Source organism: Equus asinus, chromosome 9 (genome assembly GCF_041296235.1).
Source record: "Equus asinus isolate D_3611 breed Donkey chromosome 9, EquAss-T2T_v2, whole genome shotgun sequence".
NCBI lineage: Eukaryota > Metazoa > Chordata > Mammalia > Perissodactyla > Equidae > Equus > Equus asinus.
In genome coordinates, this window is record NC_091798.1 from 14,891,807 (window position 1) to 14,915,402 (window position 23,596).

At 37.3% G+C, this 23,596-nt stretch overlaps 1 protein-coding gene across 1 annotated transcript in view; it reads right to left on the bottom strand.

The window, feature by feature from the left end:
- Window positions 1-888: 888 nt before the first annotated feature.
- Window positions 889-23,596, bottom strand: part of RARS1 (arginyl-tRNA synthetase 1) — a 29,422-nt gene continuing 6,714 nt past the window's right edge. Inside the window, exons 4-15 of the mRNA XM_014850891.3 lie at window positions 23,102-23,210; window positions 22,544-22,644; window positions 21,573-21,694; window positions 18,736-18,856; window positions 16,380-16,509; window positions 15,018-15,122; window positions 11,552-11,730; window positions 10,887-10,996; window positions 7,663-7,768; window positions 2,330-2,502; window positions 1,948-2,195; window positions 889-1,101 (exon numbers count right to left, since the gene is read on the bottom strand). Of these exons, the coding sequence (XP_014706377.1) occupies window positions 992-1,101; window positions 1,948-2,195; window positions 2,330-2,502; window positions 7,663-7,768; window positions 10,887-10,996; window positions 11,552-11,730; window positions 15,018-15,122; window positions 16,380-16,509; window positions 18,736-18,856; window positions 21,573-21,694; window positions 22,544-22,644; window positions 23,102-23,210 (1,614 nt within the window). The 3' untranslated portion in view covers window positions 889-991. The remainder of the gene's footprint in view (window positions 1,102-1,947; window positions 2,196-2,329; window positions 2,503-7,662; window positions 7,769-10,886; window positions 10,997-11,551; window positions 11,731-15,017; window positions 15,123-16,379; window positions 16,510-18,735; window positions 18,857-21,572; window positions 21,695-22,543; window positions 22,645-23,101; window positions 23,211-23,596) is intronic.

A 23,596-nucleotide genomic window follows, 5' to 3' on the forward strand; every position in this document is an offset into this window, starting at 1 on the left:
ATAAAATCTGCATCTTCTGCTCAAGGGACTCAATAGTACAGAGTTGTTGTAGCAGGCTAAGAGGAAACTGCATAGTCTTCCATGTTTGTCGAAGGGAGCAGTGATCTAAAGTGGACTCATCAAACTTTGACATAATAGTTTGTAAATGGTGGCTATTGTTAGGAATTATTAAGATTATCTCGAAGGTTCCTTTGAGCTTGGAGACCCTTGGAAATCGCATGGCACAGTAGAGTTCACGTTTATTAAGCGCTTGTTTTTCCAGGTATAGTGCCTGCTTCTTTACATGATTCCTCGTTTCAGCTTTGTGTTTGTAGATTACATTAACTACTGACCCAACAATCACTATTAGCCTTCTCTCCCCTGACTACCCTCACTGCCTCAAGAAATCTCCACCTTCTGTCTTGCTAGAACTCCACTCTCATGGAGAGAAACAGTATACCGAGCTTGGGGGTGAGTCTTGACTGATCTAAGCAAATCTTGGAAACCCTATACTGCTTTGCTTACTCACGTTTTTCCAGCTTTACTTGCATCTAGAATTGGCATATGACCAAGGAGATGTGAAAGAGTTAACTTAATCTGGAACTTCAGAAAAATTTCCAGTCTGTTAATTTTCTTGCCCTTCCTCTGAACCTAAGCCTGTTATACTGTCAATGTTATCTTCTGCTAAAATGTAAAGAGCTTAAATTTAGGAGTTAGACACACATGAATATAAATCTTGATTTTGTTCCTGAGCCAATAAACACTCTCACTAAAGTACACAAACTCTGTTACTCCATGGCCCCATTAAGTAATTTTGGTTTAATGCTCAGCAGAAATAAGCGTATCTGTGAAAGTAATTTTTCTCTTTTCAGAAGCTCTGTTGTTAGAGATAAAGAATCACACTATGGAGATAGTGACAAATTTCCTTTACTTGTTTTTGTATCCACATGATTATAAAAAAACAAACAGTGTTAATGGCCACTTTTGGCAAAAACACACAGTGTTCAAAGGATTACATTCTTTGGACAGGTTTTATTCCCAGGATATCAAACCCCTTGGCCATGACAGCAGCTACGGCTTCACACAGCAGCATACGCCACATGTTCACCTTCAACACTTTTCCTGAGAAAAGAGAAAAAAAGAATAATTTGTTTTTCTTTTTGAAAACCATTATTAAACAATCTATGTTACTTCTGGACTTCAGTGAGAAGTAAGGAACCTAACCCATAGATGTTTTTGGCTTCAACTAGAACCACCTTCACCTTAAACTATTAAGACTGACAATCCAAGAAAGAAAGGTGTTTCTGTTCAACAAATTTGTTTTTAACTGATAATCAAGACAAGAGATACAAGGTCTGCAATGATTAGAACTACAAATTCTATCTTTCCTTTTGAGATTTAGATTTCTTTCCTAGACCACGTTTCAAAATAAGTATAAACTTTAATTCCATGATAATGGTGAGATTTTTTTCCCCAATAAAGTTCTAGTTCTCAAGTATGATCCTCGCAAATGCCTACTTGTCCTGGAACACATTAATTCAGTCTACTTCATTACCTATGTGACATGACAGAGTAGTAAGCCTAAGGTAAGAAAAGACAGTATTTTTTTTCCAAGGGCAGTTTCCAATATCAAGAAACCCCAAGACTCAATCTGGGACCGTCGGTCACACTGCTTGTGTTGGAAATGTCCTATTCCTAGTGGTCTTCCAATTGTTTTCCTTGGAGCCCTATAGTACCATGCCACATGCCTGAGGGAGGGGAAAATAGCCTGTTTGGGAATGGGAAGAATTTTATTGATGCTTTTATTAAAGCTGGTTTGATTTCATCTGTTATATGTGACATGGATCACTGTGCAACTGTTCGGGAAAAAGGGGAGGAGTTTCCATAAATAAAACAAGTTGAAAACCACCCACACCCAATTCAAATAAAAACCCCATCCCCAATATATCCACTGGGTGAAATGCTCACCAGTTTGTCGATCTTTCTCCACACAATAGCAGCTATCATAGAATTCTGTGAAAGTAGTTGCCAGCTCATAGATATAATCACAGAGTGTGTGGAGAAATAAGTCATCTAAAATCTTTTGCAGAATCTCAGGGAACCGTAAAATGCACCGGCCTAGTTTCCATTCTTTCTCATGGTCCAAAATGATCTTGGTCTCTCGAGCAGCTTTCTGGAGCATCTCTTCATCAATATTGGCAAGACGTGCAATAGACCTGAAAAATCAGGCAACAGCCATTGTTCTGTTTGTCATATTCTTCTCCACTCGAAAACATGTAATAAAAAGTGACTGATGTAAATTAGAAATTATCAATTGATTCAAAACAAAACAACGTTGTACCACAATTACCTGATTCTAGTGAAGGCATATAACAAGTAAGCAGCCGTGTTTCCTCTGTCGTCCAGCATTTTGTCAAAGGAAAAGATGTAGTCATTCAATCGGTTATGGGAAAGATCAGCATATTTGATACAGCCATAAGCAACGGACGTCTGAGCAGCCTTCAATTCCTCTGCAGTTAAGACCTTTTGGATAAACAAATAATACTTCACAGCCTACTGACCACTGTTTTTGTTCTGGTGTCTCACAGACAGAAGATGTGGGTAGGGAGCATCTAACGGTGCTCTTTTATCAGTAAACTTTAATAAATATTGACAATGAGGTAGAACAACATGGGTAAATCTACAAAGAGGAGAGTAATGATAATATAACTCATCAGCTCTGCATAACAAAGAACGTTTGTATGAGAAACTTGATTTGTATATAAAGTGTCATCTTGAATACTTTTTATCCAATGTATTCAGTAAATATGAAACTGGAAGCACCAATTATTAGTTTATAACCACTTCATTCCATAAAGATTCTGAGGTAGCTCATAGGAAACCAAGTAATACAGTAAAATAAAAAAACAAGCATCAAGTAATTAACTGAAATCAAAACAGAGCATCAAGAGTATATTCTGAAGCATTATTAGGCCACAAGTAAGTGACTAATGATTTCTGTTCCAGATATGAATAGGGTACTTGCAGTAGACTAACCCTCCCACCAAAAGCAACTATTTAAAAGCTGGATAAACTATATGAAACAACCATTTGAAGTCACCAGAGAGCATCAACTCAAGCAAAGTTTTAGGGGTTACAGTCTTTGGGAAAAAGGAAACATAGAAAATGAGTCTCACAGTGCCCTGGCTTTTCCTCTGAGGGCATTTTCCAAATCACTATGTGGTGGGCAAAAGGGGGACAAACTCCAAGCAGAAAGAGTGGTCTTATTGGGGTAAGAAGGCCGAGTTCACAGTTTGAGGCTACCAAAGTGAGGACAAAATCACCAAGAAGGAACCATAGAGAAGTAAAAAACTGTGAACACATTTCTTTCAAATTGTCCAAGGCTGCATTAACAAGGCAAGACTCCCAAAAAATCCAGCAGGAAAGCGCAAGTGGGTGGTTGAAGAGCTGAGCAAAGATTTCTGCAGCTGTGTGAGGCCGGTGAGTTCCAACAGCAGCAAGGTGAAAGGGCACTGGTAAACACCCTGGTGAAACTAGAAGGGCTGTATTTCAGGAGCAGGGACCTCACCCTAGGAGTAAAGGTAAAATTGAAATACAGCCATGCGGCACTTAACGAAAAGGATGCACTCTCAGAAATGCGTCTGAGAAAGGCGATTTGGTAGACATGCAAACACCACAGAGTGTACTTACACAAACTTAGATGGTACAGCCTACTACACACCTAGGCTACATGGTACTAATCTTATGGGACCACCATCATATAGGCGTCCTTCAACAGAAACGTCTTTACGCAGCCCATGACTGTAGTTCAGCCCTAACAAAGGCCAAGACCAAGACTGACAGGACTATAAAAAACAGCTGGTATGCTACCTGCCAGCCAGAAGAAAATGCAACTGGTCTTTGGAGGAAGATGATATTATCCAGAACCTTCATAATTTTTCATTCACAATATCCAGCATCCAGTAAAAAGTAATGAAGCTTGACAAAAAGCAGCCAGAAGAAATAACTAAAAACCAAGGAGGGAGAGAGAAGACAACAGAAACAAAAAAAGACAACAACTTGAAAGTCTAGAATTGTTGCTGATCTTCCTCAGCAAAAAGAGGAGGATTGGCGGTGGATGTTAGCTCAGGGCTAATCTCCTCCCCCAAAAAAGAAAAAGAAAATATTAATTACAAAGGGAAAAACATAACTTTACAGTGGATAAAACCGATAGTATCACCTTAACAAAGTGATCAAAATTAATATTAACAATCATGAGACTTACCAACATCATGTACCTCCTGAAATAATGAAGTGAGGACTCCACATCTATTCTTGTCAAGACTGAATAATCTGAATTTAATCCTGAGGAAGCATCTGACAAATCTAGCTGAGGGACATTCTACAAAAAAACTGACCAGTACTCTTGAAGAGTCAAGGGAATGAAAATCAAAGAAAGAGCAAGGAACTGCCCAGATTAAAAATGACTAAGGAGACATGATGACTAAACGCAACAAGTGATCCTGGACTACAAAAAGGACATTTGTGAGACAACTGGGAAACTTGAATAAGGTCTGCAGATTAGTTAGTAGTATTCTATCAATGCTAATTTCCTGATTTTGATAATCATACTATGGTTTTGTAAGATATTAATATTTGAGGAAGCCAACAGAGCCATTTTTGTATGTCTACACTTATTTCAAAATGAAAAGTTAAACAAAAAGTATAATTAAGGTGTTCAAAAAACTAGAGAAAAAGAGGGACAAAACTGGATGAAAAGATGCAAAATTTCAAAAGATACTTGGAATACAGAACAGCAAAATATAGTATCTAAAGTAGAAAATATTAAAAATGAAGCACAGAGAGAAAAAAAGTGAACAGAAGTCAGTGTGTGAGAGACACATGGGACACAAAGCTCTAACATTATATTGTATATGTACTTGGAATTCCAGAAATCCCACAGATTTAAGAATCTCAGCAACTCTCCAGCAGGATAAGTACACAAGAAGAAACAATTCCTCAGACCCCAACAAAAAGAAAACTCAAACCACCCTTAGGTACTTTTTAGTCAAAGTACCAAAACAAAGCCTAAGTAAAACAGTAAAAGCAGTCTGAGAAAAAGATACATTATCTTTAAAGGAGCATCAATGAGATAAGTGATATTCAAAAGAAACTATGGAAGCTGGAAGACAATAGAATGCCATTTTTAAAATGCTGAAAGAACAGCTGTCAAACTAAAAATCTATACCCAATAAAAACATTGTTCAAACCTCATGGCAACATAAAGATGTTTTCAGATAAACAAATGCTGACAGAATTTGTCACAAGCAGATCTGCACTACAAAAAAAATACTAAAAGGAGATCTTCAAACTGAAGGAAACTAATCCCACATGGAAGCAAAAAACTGCAGGATGGAATAAAGTGCACAGGAAAGGGCAAGTATGTGGAGAAATATAAATGAATATTGACGGTTTAAAACAAACACTGGGCAAAAGACTTGAACAGACCCTTCACAAAAGAAGCTATACAGGGCCGGCCCGGTGGCACAATGGTTAAGTTCACACATTCCACTTTGGCGGCCCGGGGTTCACTGGTTCGGATCCCGGTACAGACATGGCACTGCTTGTAAAGCCACGCTGTGGCAGGCGTCCCACATATAAAAGCAGAGGAAGATGGGCATGGATCTTAGCTCAGGGCCAGTCTTCCTCAGCACAAAGAGGATTGGCAGCAGATATTAGCTTAGGGCTAATCTTTCTCAAAATAAAAAAAAAAAAGAGAGAAAAAAGAAAAAAGATATATAAATGGCTAATAAGCATAAGAAATGTAGTCAACATCATTACTCATCAGGGAAATGCAAATATTAACCACAGTGAGATCCCACTAAACAAACTCACCAGAAAAGCTAAAAATAAAAGACTGACAAAATTAAGTGTTGGTGAAGATATGGAGCAACTGGAACAATTACATATTAGTGGTGGGAGTATATAATGGTTACAACTCTCTCCTTGGCAATTTTTAACAAAGTTGACCATAAGCCAACTCTACCGCCCAGCAATGACATTCCTAGATATATATCCAAGAGAAAAAGGGCATGTATCCTTAAACGGGCCTGAACAACAATGCTGAAATTAGCTTTTTATTCATAATAGCCAACAAATGAAAACAATCATAATGTCCATGATTATGCAGAATGGATAAACAAAATGTGGTATTCATACAACCAAATACTATTATTCAGCAATAAAAAGAAATGAACTACTGATATACTTGGAAATAGCACATACTTTATTCCGTTTATATAAAGTTCCAGAATAAACAAGAGATCTATGGTGATAGGAAACTTTCTGGGGTGATGGAAATATAACTTGATTGGCTGGTGTTACCACATATGTATACGTGTAAAAACTCCTCAAACTTGTGGCATAGTGGTTAAGTTTGTGCACTTCACTTTGGTGGCCGGGGATTTGCAGGTTTGCATGCTGGGTGTGGACCTACATACTGCTCATTAAGCCATGCTGTGGTGGCACCCCACATATAAAATGGAGGAGGGCTGGCACAGATGTTAGCTCAGGGACACTCTTCCTCAAGCAAAAAGAGGAAGATTGGCAATGGATGTTAGCTTGGGGCCAATCTTCCTCACCAAAAAAAACCACTAAGTAGCTAGACTGGCCAAATTAATAAAAGAGCCAAAGCAATTTTTGGTCATCATGCAGACTAAACAAACCGATTAGGTGACCAAATTTTCTCCCTTTTCATCTGATTATGCCAGATGTGCTTAGGCCAGGACTAAAAGGCAAAACTACTCTGGAGATACCAGTAGGTAGACTTGGCAACCACCTACTGGAAGTAGAGAGGAAATTATTTTATAGTTAATTTTGCTGGCAATGGAAAGAGAGCAGGTGGGGAGAATGCAGCCTCAAAGCCCGCCTTCATGTTCTCTGTACTGTCAGTGGTCTATTTGAACCAAACAAGAGTGCTTCTCAAAGGATCATTTTTTGTGTTTGACTCTTTCACATCTATATTTTATCCTATTCTGTTTCTCTTTCTATAAGTTTACTCTTCTATTTATAGTAGTTATGTTCATTCCAAAATAGCACTTGACTTGCTAGAGAGTAAAAGACATAAGACTACAAATTTCAGTCCTTGACCTCCGTCATCGCCATCTTAGAAAACTGTTTTCTTGTCAAGCTTTCTTCATTTTGACATAGTTCTTCCAAATTCCGCATGAATGCAACCACAGTCCTTTCGGAGGGTGCCATGAAAGTCCATCACGTTGCCTACACTGACGGCTCATCAGTGGCCTTGGGCGTTGAGTGCTGTGACTATCCTACAAACGCTCCCAGAGAAAGGAACTCAGCAGATGCAGACTCTAATTTAGGAGAATCAAGCCGCCTCAGTCTGCAATATTTTCCTATCATTGGTTCAAAGCAGTGACAGGTGAATTGCCAATAAGAAGCAGAGATACTATGCCACATTAACAAAGGAGAAGGCCATGGCCTTTTGTAATAGACCAGAACTATATTTCCACAATAAATGCTCAGCAATTCACGAAACAAACTTATCCTGCAATAAAATCTGAGTAATATAATCCTATCCTAAGTGGACTGACTCTTTATAATCCCTCCCAGTTCTCTCAATAAAAGCAAAAATGAAAAATTACAACAATGCATGGTACACAATATGCAAACAAAGCCTTGGATTACCTTGTCTCTTTCTTTTTCCCTCAATTTGTCCATGGATCGTTTTAGTCCTTCTTCTAAGAGGTCTATGAGGCGCACTGTTTCACCTGAACGTGTTTTAAACTTCTTCCTAAAAAATTTTAAAAGCCCCAATTAAAAAGGTTTTGAAACAAAACTTCTGACTTAGAAATCTTTGAAAACGAAGGTCTCATGCTGCCTTATTCCACTCAGCAACCAGGGAAAATGCCAAAAGGAAGACTAAATGGGGGTACTTTCAAACGTCTTTCATCTACAGCCCTCAACTCAAAGCATTCTATGCCTTAGGCTTCTAATAGCCTTCTCTACATGTTCACCTTTAATACATTCCCTAAAAGGGAAAGAAAGAAGAGATTTATTAATCTGTTCATTTTCTTGAACATAAAGTTTGGCTTAGTTATTTTACCTTCTTGGAAAAATTAATAATAAAACACAATTTGCTTCTAGAATTGTTTTGGAAACAAATTCTTAACTGGAATCTCATTTGCATTTTCCTATATAGTAATTCCACTTGTTCAGTGGTAACCAACGCCTCGATGCATATTAGAATCAGCTAGAGAGCCTAAACAAACAAAAAAAAAGGATGCCAGGGCCCCATTCATATCTAGTGAAATCAGAATCTCTGTGGATGGGGCAAAAGCACTAAGCACTGCCCTGGGCAACTGCACTATTAAAAGCATTTCACAAAAATTGGATTCTACCTATTAAACAGAAGTTTGCATGACACCGAGCACATAATTTGTCTTTTTCTTTCTTTTTAAGCTAAAAATCTTTCAAATGCAACAATGGTAAAAATGAAGTACGCTTTTCTATCTAACACAAAGCCTACCAAAATAACTGCAATATTTCCTATTAAAGTTATATTTTCAAAGAGTTGCCTAAGAAAAGATCTTCTTGACCTTTGTCACAGAATTTAAAAATGTTATCTATCATAAAGCCTAGCCAAAATGCTAAGGGAAGTCCCCCCTTAAAGTCTCTACTTTGCAGTAATTGATCTTTCCTGTTACTCCTTCACTGCACCTGCCTTGAATTTTTGTTTCTTTGTGTTGGTTTACTCCTCTGACTAGCGGTTCTAATACGAGGGATCTATACTTGACTATCGAGAGAGCTTTTAAAAAACAGATGCCTAATACCCAACTTAGACCTACTAAATCAGTAACTCCCCTGGCGGGGCCTGGCATACACATTTTAACAGGCTCCACAGAGAACTGCTCTGCTTTAGATGACAGGCTCCTTCAGGAGGCCATATGCTATGTATCTTCACGTACACACTGTGGAGAACCCAGCCAATGCCATGCATAGCAGGTAATCAATAATCAAAGCAAGTCTCCAGGGAATAGCAGGAAGATGGTTAAGTAAAAGGATAAATTATTGTAAAAAGCCTTAAAACAGAAAATTCCACTAAAAAATAGATGGCAGAATCTGTGAGCATTTTAATGTAAATATTTAGATTATGGTAAGCTGCCACTGGTTAACTATCACTGAAATTATTCCTCCTTTTTATTGGTCTAGTATGCTTTAAGAACATGATGCCGAGAGTGCAGAAATATAAAACAAAAACCAAGAAAAAAAATCCCTTAGCCAGGACATGATAAACAAGTGAAATGCCTAGATATGAACAGTGGTGATAAATATCAGGTATAACAGTAAATTTGATAATTTCACCCAACTGTAAGAATAATCATCCAAATGTTAGTCCAAAAAACCAACAGTGAAGAAACTAAAATACTATAAACAATACTCAACTCATTGGCCAGTTTTTAATTACTTTCTTAGGACTACGAACACCATAAGGACCCACTGTCTTCTGATTCTAAAGTGCAGCTTGACAGATGACTCAAGCTACAATTAAAACATGTTTGATGTTGACTCCAACAAGTCCTTTGATTTCCATACAATCTGTATCTAAAATAATACTGCGACATACCTAGCCTGCCTTTTATATGCCTAATTAGGGTTTCTGTACGTTGGCTGGCGAAGCATCTTGAGCTACTTCATGTGGTTTTCAGAAGCATTACCACCTTTGTGTGATGGTAGTATTTGGGCTGTGTCACCAATCTAAAATGCCATAGGGGCCAGCCCCGTGGCCACGTGGTTAAAGTTCCACATGCTCCGCTTCAGCAGCCCAGGTTCACAGGTGCAGACCCACTCCACTCGTCAGTCATGCTATGGAGGCACCCCATGTACAAAGTAGAGGAAGACTGGCACAGATGTTAGCTCAGAGCAAATCTTCCTCACTAAATAAATAAATGAATAAGACGCTATAGATTTTTAAGAGAGATGCTGATTAAATAGCTAAGTGATCCTCAGACACTATTGGATGCCAGATAATAAAAATTTTGTGCCTTTGAATTGATAAATACTATAAATAAATATTTGCTTGTGTCTACCTTTTTTATTTCATATACATTGAGCAGAACGTGGGGAAAACAGAAAAACAAAGCACGGCTACTAACATGTAGGTCTCAATAAACTTAGTATTTTTGAGATGAACATAAAAACGAGAGGCATGAAATCTTTTTTTTTCTTTCCTAAAGATTGGCACCTGAGCTAACAACTGTTGCCAATCTTTTTTTTTACTCTTCTCCCCAAAGCCCCCCAGTACATAGTTGTAGATTCTAGTTGTGAATGCCTCTGGTTGTGCTACATGGGATGCTGCCTCAGTGTGGCCTGATGAGCAGTGCCGTGTCCACACCCAGGATCCAAACTGGCAAAACCCTGGACCACCAAAGCAGGCCATGTAAACTTAACCACTTTGCCATGGGGCTGGCCCCAAAAGCCATGAAATCTTAAAACTTGATTGGAATCTCAATAAACTTATACCTATTGACCAGGTGTTCAACTGTGATGGAAAAAAGACATTTACAAAATGCTTGAAATATATTGTTGAATATTTTGTTTGAAATCTGAGGAGGAATGTAAGAGACTTTATAATTTAGATTTGTGGCAATGGAAACAGTTTTTATTATGTTAAGTCTATAGTCTGGTTTTCATTCAACTTTGTACAAACCTCCCTAAAAGGCAACATTCTCTGGCAGTGAGAAGACATAGGTACAAAATGGCTCAGCTGGGTTCACCATCACAGCATATGTAGACTAAAGAAGAGAGGACCTTCTTAATTTTAATATGGTTATCAAATGAAAACATAGCCTCTTCCAAAGAAATCTGGGGCTCAGGTATGTCATTACCACCTTTAGATTTTCCAGACTTACTTGTCTTCCCCCAGCACCACACCAAATCCAGCATGAGACACTCGAGTTACTTTAGGGTCATACCAACCAATCATTTGAGCAGCTGCAAATATTGTCTGCAAATGCACAGACTACAAAGGAACAGAAATAGAAAGTTACTTGTTAAACTTTCTGATAACAAAAAACAACAAAGTTCTTGTGCTTAGGGATAAAGATTTGTAGAATTTAAATCACTCACAAATCTTGCAAGGCGAGTATAATTATAAAAGCTCCTTATTGCCTACACGAGACAGTAAGAACAGGACTTATACTTTCTATGTTCAAAGGTTTTTAAAGCAACTGAATTAAGGGCAGGATCGTCTGCAATAATTTCAACTAAATTTTAGGTCTCACAACCACCCTTTCAGATAGGAATGGTCACTGAGGTTCAGAGAAGTAACCCCTTCCAGTTTATGAAGACAGGCTGGAAAGTTGGGAAGTTTCCAAGTTGAGCCAAATCCAAACCCTGTTCTTTCTCCTATTATTGTTATTACTATTATTCTGAATTTTACTGTTATTACTGTTATTCTGAATTTTAGTCTTTCGGGAAAGTTTATAGTCTTTCACTGCCAAATGCCACAAACCTCACCATACTGTCTCACCTCCAACTGGATAATGTAAAAACATATACAAATCTACAAACTCACTTGTCCATTGTCCACCACATAGATAATCATATCTGCTTTTTCCTCAAATAGTCTTTGTTTAATAGCAGCCAGGTCCGATGTATCATAGGTATAACCTCCATCTGATTTTACTATGGTTAATGGTATAGAACAGCCTGGGACAAACACAATCTTCCTGCCATCATCCACTTGCACAAATCCTAGGGGAAAAAAAACTTCATTAATAATGTTAACAGAACCCCGGAGGAATATACATGCTTAGCCATTGTAGGCTACTCAGTAGAGAGCTCAAGAAGTCAGATGACTTTTTTTCTCATCATGACCTACTATGAGCCTTGGAAAACGGCTACTGTCAAGGCTGTCTGAGCACCCAGGGTGTTTTCAGGGCACAAGTGAGATATCCTGGCAGTTTTCGGAACTCACATTACACTTGACTCCCCAACTCTTTGTAGAATACCTCGCTGGAGCCCACCTGCTCAGCAGACACAGAACATGGAAATCCATGCTTTGTTTTCAAGTTGGAGCCACAGGCTTCCTCTAGGAGAAAGGTGCAATTTCTATCACTGCCTCTTCAAAGGTACTGAAAGGAAGTTAAAACTAACAGGATTCAGGAAACAAACATGGTAGCATTTAGAATTTGGAATGATTAGTGGAAAGAAAAAATTATGTTCATATACTCATGATGAAAAAGGCAAAATTCTTGGATGCAAGAAAGTACAGAAAAGAACAGGATGATAATAACAGCTATATTTAAGTGCTAGTATGTGCCAAATACTATGCACTAAGTCTTACACTTAACCTTTACATTAACTCTATGCAGTAAATACTATTATTGCTTTCTTAGGTTTATGAAACTGAGGCTTGGTGAGGTAAAGGGAGTACAAAATAGTAGTTAAAAACAAGCTCTGAGGCTAGATGGCCTAGGTTTGAATCTCAGACTTACCACTTACTAGCTATGTGACCCTGTGAAGTTACTAACTTCTCTATGCTTCTTTCTTATAATTAAAAAAAAGTCTTTAAAATTTTATTGTCTTAAAAGTATGGTCCCTGGTCCATTCTTTTTCACCATTCACCAAAATAAACTCAAAATGGATCAAAGACCTAAAGGTGAGACCTGAAACCATAGGGCTTCTGGAAGAAAACGTAGGCAGTACACTCTTTGACATCAGTATTAAAAGGATCTTTTCGGACACCATGCCTTCTCAGAGAAGGGAAACAAGAGAAAGAATAAACAAATGGGACTTCAACAGATTAAAGAGCTTCTTCAAGGCAAATGAAAACAGGATTGAAACAAAAAAACAACCCACTAACTGGGAAAAAATATTTGCAAGTCATATATCTGACAAAGGCTTAATATCCATAATATATAAAGAACTCTCGCAACTCAACAACAAAACATCAAACAACAACCCAATCAAAAAATGGGCTGGAGACATGAACAGACATTTCTCCAAAGAAGATATACTGATGGCCAATAGGCACATGAAAAGATGCTCATCATCACTGATCATCAGGGAAATGCAAATCAAAACTACACTAAGATATCACCTTACACCCGTTAGAATGACAAAAATACCTAAAACTAATAGCAACAAATGTTGGAGAGGTTGTGGAGAAAAAGGAACCCTCATACACTGCTGGTGGGAATGCAAACTGGTGCAGCCACTATGGAAAACAGTATGGAGATTCCTCAAAAAATTAAAAATAGAACTACCATACGATCCAGCCATCCCACTACTGGGTATTTATCCAAAGAGCTTGAAGTCAGCAATCCCAAAAGTCCTATGCACCCCAATGTTTATTGCAGCACTGTTTAGAATAGCCAAGACGTGGAAGCAACCTAAGTGTCCAGCAACAGACGAATGGATAAAGAAGATGTGGTACATATATACAATGGAATACTACTCAGCTGCAAAACAGAACAAAATCATTCCATTTGCAATAACATGGATGGACCTTGAGAGAATTATGTTAAGTGAAATAAGCCAGTGAGAGAAGGACAATCTGTGTATGACTCCACTCATACGAGGAATTTAAAATTATGGACTAAGAACAGTTTAGTGGATACCAGGGGAAAGGTGGGGTGGGGGGTGGGCACAAAGGGTGAAGTGGTGCACCTACAACATGACTGACAAACATTAATGTACAACTGAAATTTCACAAGATTGTAACCTATCAATAACTCAATAAAAAAAAAAAAAAGTATGGTCCCTGGGCCCCAGATTATGATTAATAAACACTATTTCCCATTCAAAGAAACAGGGATAGCAGATTAGCTGATTCCACAGCTAATGCAGGAAATGTATAAAATAATTCTGGCATACTGTGTACCAAAAAGCAAGTAAACTATCAAAGACTACTGGGGTCAAGAAAAAACAAAAAACAGAAAAGACAACTTGAGAAGGCTACCATCAGCCAAAAATGGGACAATTTGAGTATTAAAAAAGAATAATAAAGACAAATGATTGAAAAATATAAAATATATTAAGCCTCATTGATAGTAAGTAAATATAGTAAACTCAGCTGTCATATCTGGAAGATATTAAGAAACTAATTTATCATCCTGAAATTTGATAAAGAAAAATAAAGAACAAAGCATTTATACTACTTGTCTTACATGAACTGTACCGCAGGATAACCAAAACAATTATGGGACAAAGTCCTGCACAGGAGAATTCAAAACAAACAAAGAAGGAATGACAATACTACTGTTTCCCAGCCTCCAATGCAGTAATCAATCAGTCATGATCATCAATAGATCCTAAAACCACTAGGGGAATGTCTAATGGGAAAATTTACGGATAGATCAGGGTGACAACACCTGAACCCACTAATCCATCTTAACATCCAAGAAAGAGAGCCAACCACACATTATTTGCATTCTTGCAAATAAGCAAAAGATCAAACAAAACCAGGAAGAAAACACAAACCAAAATTTAAACAGGTCATTTTAGAAAATACAGATAGAGGAATTATGTTAAACAACACCATATGGGAAATTCTTTAAGACAAATGGCCCCGTTTCTTCAACAACCTAAGAGAAAGAAGGGAGCAGGGGGACAGGAGAAACTTATGGATTTACAGAATTTAAGATAAATATTAAGCGAATGCAAAGTGCAGACTCTGAAGAAAACCTAATGATTAATAAAGATTTATGAATCAACTTGGGAAATTCGAAATCTTGATTGGCTATTAAACAATATTAAGAAATTATTAATTTTCATAGAGCAAGAACAGCATTGTGTTTTTGGGGTGGGAGGGACTATTCTTTTAGAGATGTATAATGAACGTAGTTATAGATGAAATTATATGATACAAGCAGTGTGTAAAGGAAGGTATAAATTAATACAATTTGCCTGTATTCATAATTATTGAAGTTGAGTGAAGAGTGCATGGAGTTGAGGGTCACTATAATATTCTCTCCACTTTTGCCTGTTTGAAAATTTCCATAATAAGTTAAAAAAAAAAAAAAAGGTAAAGGACATACCTCTATCTTCAAATTCCTTTACAATGTCATTCATCCTATCTTGATAGAAGGATTCCCCCCTCTCTATTAAGGAGATGTCCAATGCGTCGTAGATTTTATTAAACTCTACGGAGAAAAAGGTCACCAAACATGAAAATGTATAACAATTCAAACAAACAGGAAACATGCATCTTATAATAAAAGAAATGTATAATTTAATTGAAATATTTGGAAGAAAATTAATTACATTAAAAATGTAGGATATAGGACATCATATGTATACTGCCATTTTGAAAATGTGGCAAGAATATGGTAAGATACACAACAAAATATTAACAATGGGTGAGACTATAAATAATTTTATTTACTTATTTATTTTTGAGGAAGATTAGTCCTGAGCTAACATCTGCTGCCAATCCTCCTCTTTTTGCTGAGGAAGATTAGCCTTGAGCTAACATCTGTGCCCATCTTCCTCTACTTTATAAGTGGGACGCCTGCCATAGCATGGCTTGATAAGCGGTGGGTAGGTCTGCACCCGTGATCTGACCTGCTGAACCCTGGGCCTTCGAAGCAGAACGTGCCAAGTTAACTGCTGCACCACTGGGCTGGCCTCTCTAAATAATTTTTATTTTCTTTTTTCCTATTTACATTTACTTTTTTGTACGAGAAACATGAACTTTTTGTGTAACTTTTAAAAAATTTACTCTTAAGAAATGTAAATGAGAAGAAAAAAAGAAAAGTCTTTCCTATGTGGAGATTGAATATTGATTTTCTTAGTTTGTTTATCCTAATTTTACCACTTACTGGTCTGTCTAGCCATACGTCAGTGAGAGAGTATTACCTACCATAGCATTATAAGACATTTTATTACCTAGTGCTGCAAAACAGCCACCATTAGCCTTCTTTTTCAAAGATCTACTGGCTATTCTTACCCATTTATTCTTCAAAGTGACCTGTAAAATTACTTCATCAAGTTGGAAAACTTGAAATTGTCTTAAAACAACAAATGAATTGGAGAACTAGGGAACTTCACATGAGACTCTATTCAAATATCTATTACATCCTGTTGTCTATTTCTCTTCATTTTGGTCCTATACACATCTGGATAAATTTATTCTTTTTATAGCTCTGGTTGGTAATGTAAAGATCTTTTCTACTTTCCTTAATTAATTTTTGCTGACTTTGAAGAAAGTTAAATCTTGCACCTACCTGTCTTAATAAATTTTCTTAATAGTTATTTCAGTTTCAGAAAAATATTCAAAAAAAATCTACTTGCCAGTCCTTGAAAGTTTAACATGTAATTCAAAACCAATCCTGAATAAAGACTCAAGGACTACATGCAATAGTATTTGTTGGACGAATGAACGAAGCTCAGAAATTCACCTTGGCGGGAGACATCACAGATAAGCTTCCAAGCTTTTGTGATATCTGGATTTTTACTCTGAAGCAGAACTACACACTGGTATGCGCGCTTTTTAAATTCTTCCTCAGTATCAAATCTCTTCTTGGATTCCTGTGTTTAAAAACAAAAGTAAGGTTTGTAAAAAGAGCCAACTCGTATTTCTAGATAAAGAATTTCATTCCTTAAATAAAAAAACCCAAATCAAAAAAACCTACAGAAAAAAAGGTGATCGATGGAAACTAGACTTGTGGTGGTGAACACAATGTAGTATACACACAAGTCAAATTATAATAATGTACACCTGAAACCTATAATGTTACAAACCAGTGCTGTCTAAAAAAACAAACAAACAAAAAACCAAAAACAACAAACCCAAGAGTGAGGAAGTGAAAATCTAAAACACCTGAACAAAAACAACAGAACAAGTGCTCTCACTCAATAGCCAAGAATACTGTTACAAATGAACGTGACAAAGAACCCAATTACTTCTTTTGAAATAATTTTTCTTGAGAATACAAAATTCTTACCACAGTGCTACCACCACTTTTCCAATTCACAAAAGCCTACTTCACACCAATGCTTTTGTGTGCAAGGAGAGTAATAAAGAATAGCTAACAGGTGGGGCTGAATTTTCTGTGCTCCACTTTCTGTTCCGGATGTGGTCCTCGATGAGTAATGAGTTTTTTTGTAATTAAAAATAAAGTTGCTTTTGGGGCCGGCCTGGTGGCACAGCAGTTAAGTATACATGTTCTGCTTCGGTGGCCCGGGGTTCACCGGTTTGGATCCCGGGTGCGGACATGGCACTGCTTGACAAGCCATGCTGTGGTAGGCTTAAAGGTATAAAGTAGAGGAAGATGGGCATGGATGTTAGCTCAGGGCCAGCCTTTCTCAGCAAAAAGAGGAGGACTGGCAGCAGTTAGCTCAGGGCTAATCTTCCTCAAAATTAAATAAATAAATAAAGTTGCTTTCATTACTTTATTTCTAAATTGAAAGCAACACATCCTTACTGAAAAAAAAAAAAAAAAAAAAAAAAAGGTTATTGCTAATCTCACCACCCCAAACTAACCAATGATGACATTTTACTGCATAATTCTAGACATTTCTTTGCAAACACACACCCACGTGTTTTAACAAAAACTGGAAATATAAGCTTTTCTTTCACTGTGGTTTTTAAATTTAACAAAGTATTATAAACATTTTCTTGTATTAACAGATCTGCCTCATTATAATCAGAGCATGGAATTCCAAGAGATAATTATAACATTAGTTATTTTACCCTGTCTCATATCAGCAAACATTTAGTTTCTTCTCAACAGAAAATACTGAAAGACAAAAGCTCCTCCCCCAAAAAACCCCAAACAAACAAACCCACAATTGTTTACTTTTTAACATAGTAATCTCATTCTCGGTAAGGTGTCTAACATTAAGAAATAATTTTAAAAAGGTAAAAAAATGTACATTTATGAAGTTGTCTACTCTACAGCTAAGAGCCCCTCAAAAATGGAAAAACAAAAAAGGGACAGGGGCCGACCCAGTGGCATACTGGTTAAGTTTGCACACTCTGCTTTGGCGGCCAGAGTTCTCGGGTTCAGATCCTGGGTGCAGACCTCGCACTGCTCGTCAAGCCATACTGTGGCAGCAACCCACAGAAAGTAGACAAAGACTAGCACAGATGTTAGCTCAGCAACAATCTTCCTCAAGCAAACAGAGGAAGATTGGCAAGAGATGTTAGCTCAGGGTCAATCTTCCTCACAAAAAAAAAAAAAAAAAAAAAAGAAACAAAAATCAACATCAGGGATTAATGTAAACTTTGGCACACCAATCCAACAAAACAATGTAGTCACATCATAAAGTAACACAAGAGAGTTCATAATAAAATGCTAAATAAGTACAATACCCAAAGGATGCTGTAATCACAAATGATTTAATAAATGTTTGTATATGGATAGTCAAGAACTCAAAGCAAACTGACCAGTGATTGATCTAAAATTGCAGTTTATGGTAAATTTGTTTTTTAAAAACTCTTCTACATATACTTAATATTTTCAAAATATATAAAATTGAGATGAAAACAATAGCATCAAAAAATTTTAAATACTAAAATGTATTTTGATTAACAAACTCCTAAATTCACTTACCAACAGGTAATATGGTAGAGTTCAATTTTTAACATACACCAATAAACGAGCAAAGATGATGCATTAAGGGATGGGGAGTTTAACAACTTTTATTTAACCCCACAGTAGCTTTAAATAGCATTCTGAACTCCCTAAAGAAAACGAATGATGACTATGAATAGTAAACAAACAAATAATATAACAAGAAATGATATCAAACCTTATAAAAGGCCTGAAGATCCCCAATAGGAGGTGAAACTGTTAGGTAATCTGGAAATTTATCTTGCAGGTGAGCGATGAGCATGCCAAACTGGGTCCCCCAATCTCCCAAATGGTTTAATCTAATACCAATCAGAGAACACAAAACCATTTAAAAATGACAAACATTTTCACATTAAATTAGAGGAATTACACTCCACTAGGAACCGCTAACACTTAAGTGTCAGTATATCACATTTAGTAATATCATTCACCCAGTTGTTTCCTCAACTGGTCTGCAAACTCCTGGAGAGGCAAAGGCAAAGTCTGTTACCTTTGGCAATGTGTACCCAGGACCAGCAGGCCTCCAGGATTTGCTAATGCAGGAAGTTCCTATCAACGGAGTGTGATCTGTTTATTGTGTAGTTAACTGGGATAATGACAGTTATTACCACAATTTTATGAAAATTTAACTTTTCAACCAATTATCTTAGTGCAAGTTAGACCAGTGGACTTCAAATGTCAATGGATGAAATTCTTCAAAATATATGTCAACCCACAGTTAAAACGTCCATACTACCTAAAGCAATCTATACATTCAATGCAATCTCAATCAGAATCTCAATTACATTCTTCATGGAAATAGAACAAAGAATCCTAAAACTCACATGGGGCAATAAAAGACCCTGAATAGCTAAAGCAATCCTGAGAAAAAAGAGGCATCACAATTCCAGACTTCAAAATACACTACAAAGCCATAGTGATCAACACAGCATGGTACTGGTATAAAAAGAGACACACGGATCAGTGGAACAGAATTGAAAGCCCAGAAGTAAAACCACCATCTACGCACAGCTAATCTTTGACAAAGGAGCTAAGAACATACAATGGAGAAAATCTCTTCGATAAATGGTGTTGGGAAAACTGGACAGCCACAGAAAAAAAGTGGAAGTAGACCATTATCTTCCACCATACACAAAAATTAACTCAAAATGGATTAAAGACTTGAACGTAAGACGTGAAACCATAAAACTCCCAGAAGAAAATACAGGCAGCACACTCTTTGACATTGGTATTAGAAGCGTCTTTTCGAATACCATGTCTACTCAGGCAAGGGACACAAAAGAAAAAAACAAGGGGACTTTATCAGACTAAAGAGCTTCTGCAAGGCAAAGGAAACCAGGAACAAAACGAAAAGACAACCCACCAACTGGAAGACTTGCAAATCATATACCCAACAAGGAGTTAATCTCCAAAATATATAGAGAACTCATACAATTCAACAACAAAACAGCAACCAACCTGATCAAAAAATGGGCAAAGGATATGAACAGATATTTTTCCAAAGAGGATATACTGATGGCCAATTGGCACATGAAAAGATGTTCAACATCACCAATCATGAGGGAAATGCAAATCAAAAGTACAATGAGATATCACCTTACACCTGTTAGAATGGTTGCAATCACCAAGACAAAAAATAACAAATGTTGGAGAGGATGTGGAGACAAGAGAACCCTCATACACTGCTAGTGGGAATGCAAACTGGTGCAACTACTATGGAAAACAGTGAAGATTTCCCCCAAAATTAAAAACAGTAACACTATACGACTCAGCTATCCCACTACTGGGTATTTATCCAAAGAACTTGAAATCAACAATTCAAAGAGACTTATGCACCCCTATGTTCACTGCAGTATCACTCACAATAGACAACAGACAAGCAACCCAAGTGCCCATCAACTGATTAACGGATAAAGAAGATGTGGTGTATTCATACAATGGAACACTACTCAGCCATCAAAAAAAAGACAAAATCATCCCATTTGCAACATGGACGACCTTGAGGAGAAATAACCCAGACAAAGAAAGACAAAAACTGTATGATTTCACTCATATGTGGAAGATAAACAAACACATGGACAAAGAGAACAGATCAGTGGTTATCAGAGGGGAAGGAGGTCGGGGGATAAGCATAAGGGGTAAAGTGGCACATTTATATGGTGACTGACAAATATGCACAACTGAAATTTCACAATCTTATAAACTATTACCACCTCAATCAAAAAAAAAAAGTCAATCCAACCACTTCTCATCCCTTACTGCTTTTAACTCATCTCAAACTACCAGACTGGGGCCAGCCCCGTGGCCTAGTGGTTAAGTTTGCCATGCTCCGCTTTGGCAGCCCAGGTTCAGTTCCTGGGCGTGGACCTACACCAGTGTCAGCAGCCATGCTTTGGCAGTGACCCACAAAGTAAATAGAGGAAGACTGGCACAGATGTTGTTAGCTCAGGGCAAATCTTCCTCAAGTGAAAAGAGGAAGACTGGCAACACATTTTAGCTCAGGGCAAATCTTCCTCAGCAAAAAATAAAATAAAATTCTTAAAAAAACCAAGAAAACAAAAATCCCCCCCAAAAATACCAGATCATCTATTAACTGGATTATTACAATAGTTTTCTATCTTATCATACATTGCTCTACTAATTAAAGACTCTCCAATAGCTTCCCATTACACTTACGAATAAAATCCCAATTTCCTACCATGGCCTCCAAGGTCCAGCATAATCTGTCTCTTGCCTACCTCGTCCTCTACTAGAATATAAACCCCTGACACACAGGAGGCACTGAAGAAATACTTGTGAAATGAATTGGGGAGCCTCTTGCTTGGTTCCACCCCTAGGGAGTCTAAAAAGTTACTAGTTCAGAGGAGTGGCCCAAGACATAATTTATTTAAAAAGCCTACTGGGTGATTAAAGCAGAACCACACTTATGAATCATTGATTTAGTCAAAGATTCTTCTCAAGTGACATTTTTCATTTTCTACAGAAATCTCCAAAGGCAAGAAAAAGAGTACCTACCTTAGCACATCATATCCTGCAAATTCAAAGAGGCGGCACATGCTCTCTCCTATGATAGTTGACCTGAGATGGCCTACATGCATCTCTTTAGCTATGTTGGGAGAGGAAAAGTCAACTACCACCTAGGATGGACAACAAGAGATTTTTTATAGACAACAATATTGTACTATAGATATGTAATGTGATAAATATAGCTACAAAGGTAATCATATTACAATATATAAATGTATTGAAGTAACATGTTCACCTTAAATTTATACAATGTTATGTCAAATATATTCAATTAAAAAAAAGATTTTTAAAAGGGATATACACATTTTATTCTGCTAACACATTCATTAATAACATATTTAGAAATAAACTCAGACAAACAGGAGCTTGGGTTATAATTCAACTGTGTTATGTTTACGTTTTCTTTTTCTTCTTCTTCTTCTTCTCCCCAAAGCTCCCCAGTACATAGCTATATATTATAGTTGTAGGTCCTTCTGGTTGTGCTATGTGGGATGTGACCTCAGCATGGCTGGACAAGTGGTGCCAGGTCCATGCCCAGGATTTGAACTGCAAACCCTAGGCCACTGAAGCGGAGTGCATGAACTTAATCACTGGGCCAAGGGGTCGGCCCCTGTGTAGCTTTTCTGATGAATCTACTCGTCCATTATTAGCTGAAAAAGAATCTAATTCGTTTAGACAAATTATCTATCCTCGATTTCAGCACAACCTCTTAAATATCAGCTGGCTACCTCAAATCCTTGTGGAATAAAGTGAAAAGAAAAATCACATAACAAGCAAGACCTAGGAGAAAGGCTACTTCACAGTTATGTTCAAACTCTCAAATATTATTAATGATTAAATCTCAACATAAAAAGCAAAAGCCATTACCAGTTACAATGATTAAATCTCAATATAAAAAACAAAAGCCATTCCATACAGTTCTAAGGTATTAATATATCAGCTGAAAACTGTACATATACCTTTTTATTCTCTCCAAGGGCAGGGAGTTGAACACCATTCACCAGGAGACTGGTCAACTGTTCGGACACAAAGTCCTTTCTTAAGTGGACATTAATAAAACCTAATAAACAGCAGAGGAGAGAAAAAAAATTAAGACAGCCTCCTATCTTAAAGGATTGATCACTCCCAAAGACTTTCTCAATTTCACTTATGCTGGCTCACCACTCTCCTGAAAGCTTCCTATTTAATTCAGGGCCCCTTCAGTCTCAGCAAATGATTTGTTCACCTCTTAACTGAAAACAGACGGCCCTTTCACCACAGACTTATCTGCCATTATCTATCTCCTTTTCACTAACCAAAAACTGAATCACAGGGACGTAAAGTAACTCATCCAAGATCAGGCAGCTACGTCTAGACTAAAACCTCGATTTCCTAACTCTCAATCCAACGTGCTTTCACCATCTTCTTCAGTACACAAGTTTTAACCCTACATTTATATTTAAAATGGCGTTCTTTTTTTTATTTCAAAAACCACTCAGCATCAATACAACTACTTAAGAAGGGTAACATTGTCATACCAGGACCAGCAATTTCAACTTTTTCAATACATTCATTGCCTGGGAGGTGTTTGGTAATGTTTTCGGCAATTTCTCTTGGATTAACTTTCTGTTCCTTGGATTTGAGCATCTGCAACACAATATAAAATGATTCATTACACAAGAATTTCAGCAGGTTACTTGCAAATGCACAACTGACAAAGCACGAGATTTGTTTGACATGAGACCCAACAAGGGCAGGAGCAGAGAAGTCCAATGACTTTGTAAATGGCCAGATAAAGCATCAATCATCAAGTGCCAAGAGGAATACAAAAGTGCCAAAACCAGGTGATCTCCATTTCAAAATGAGTTGCCACACACATATATAACTTTTTTGCTTGTTTTTTTTTTTTGGAGGAAGATTAGCCCTCAGCTAACTACTGCCAGTCCTCCTCTTTTTGCTGAGGAAGCCTGGCTCTGAGCTAACATCCGTGCCCATCTTCCTCTAGTTTATACGTGGGACACCTACCACAGCAT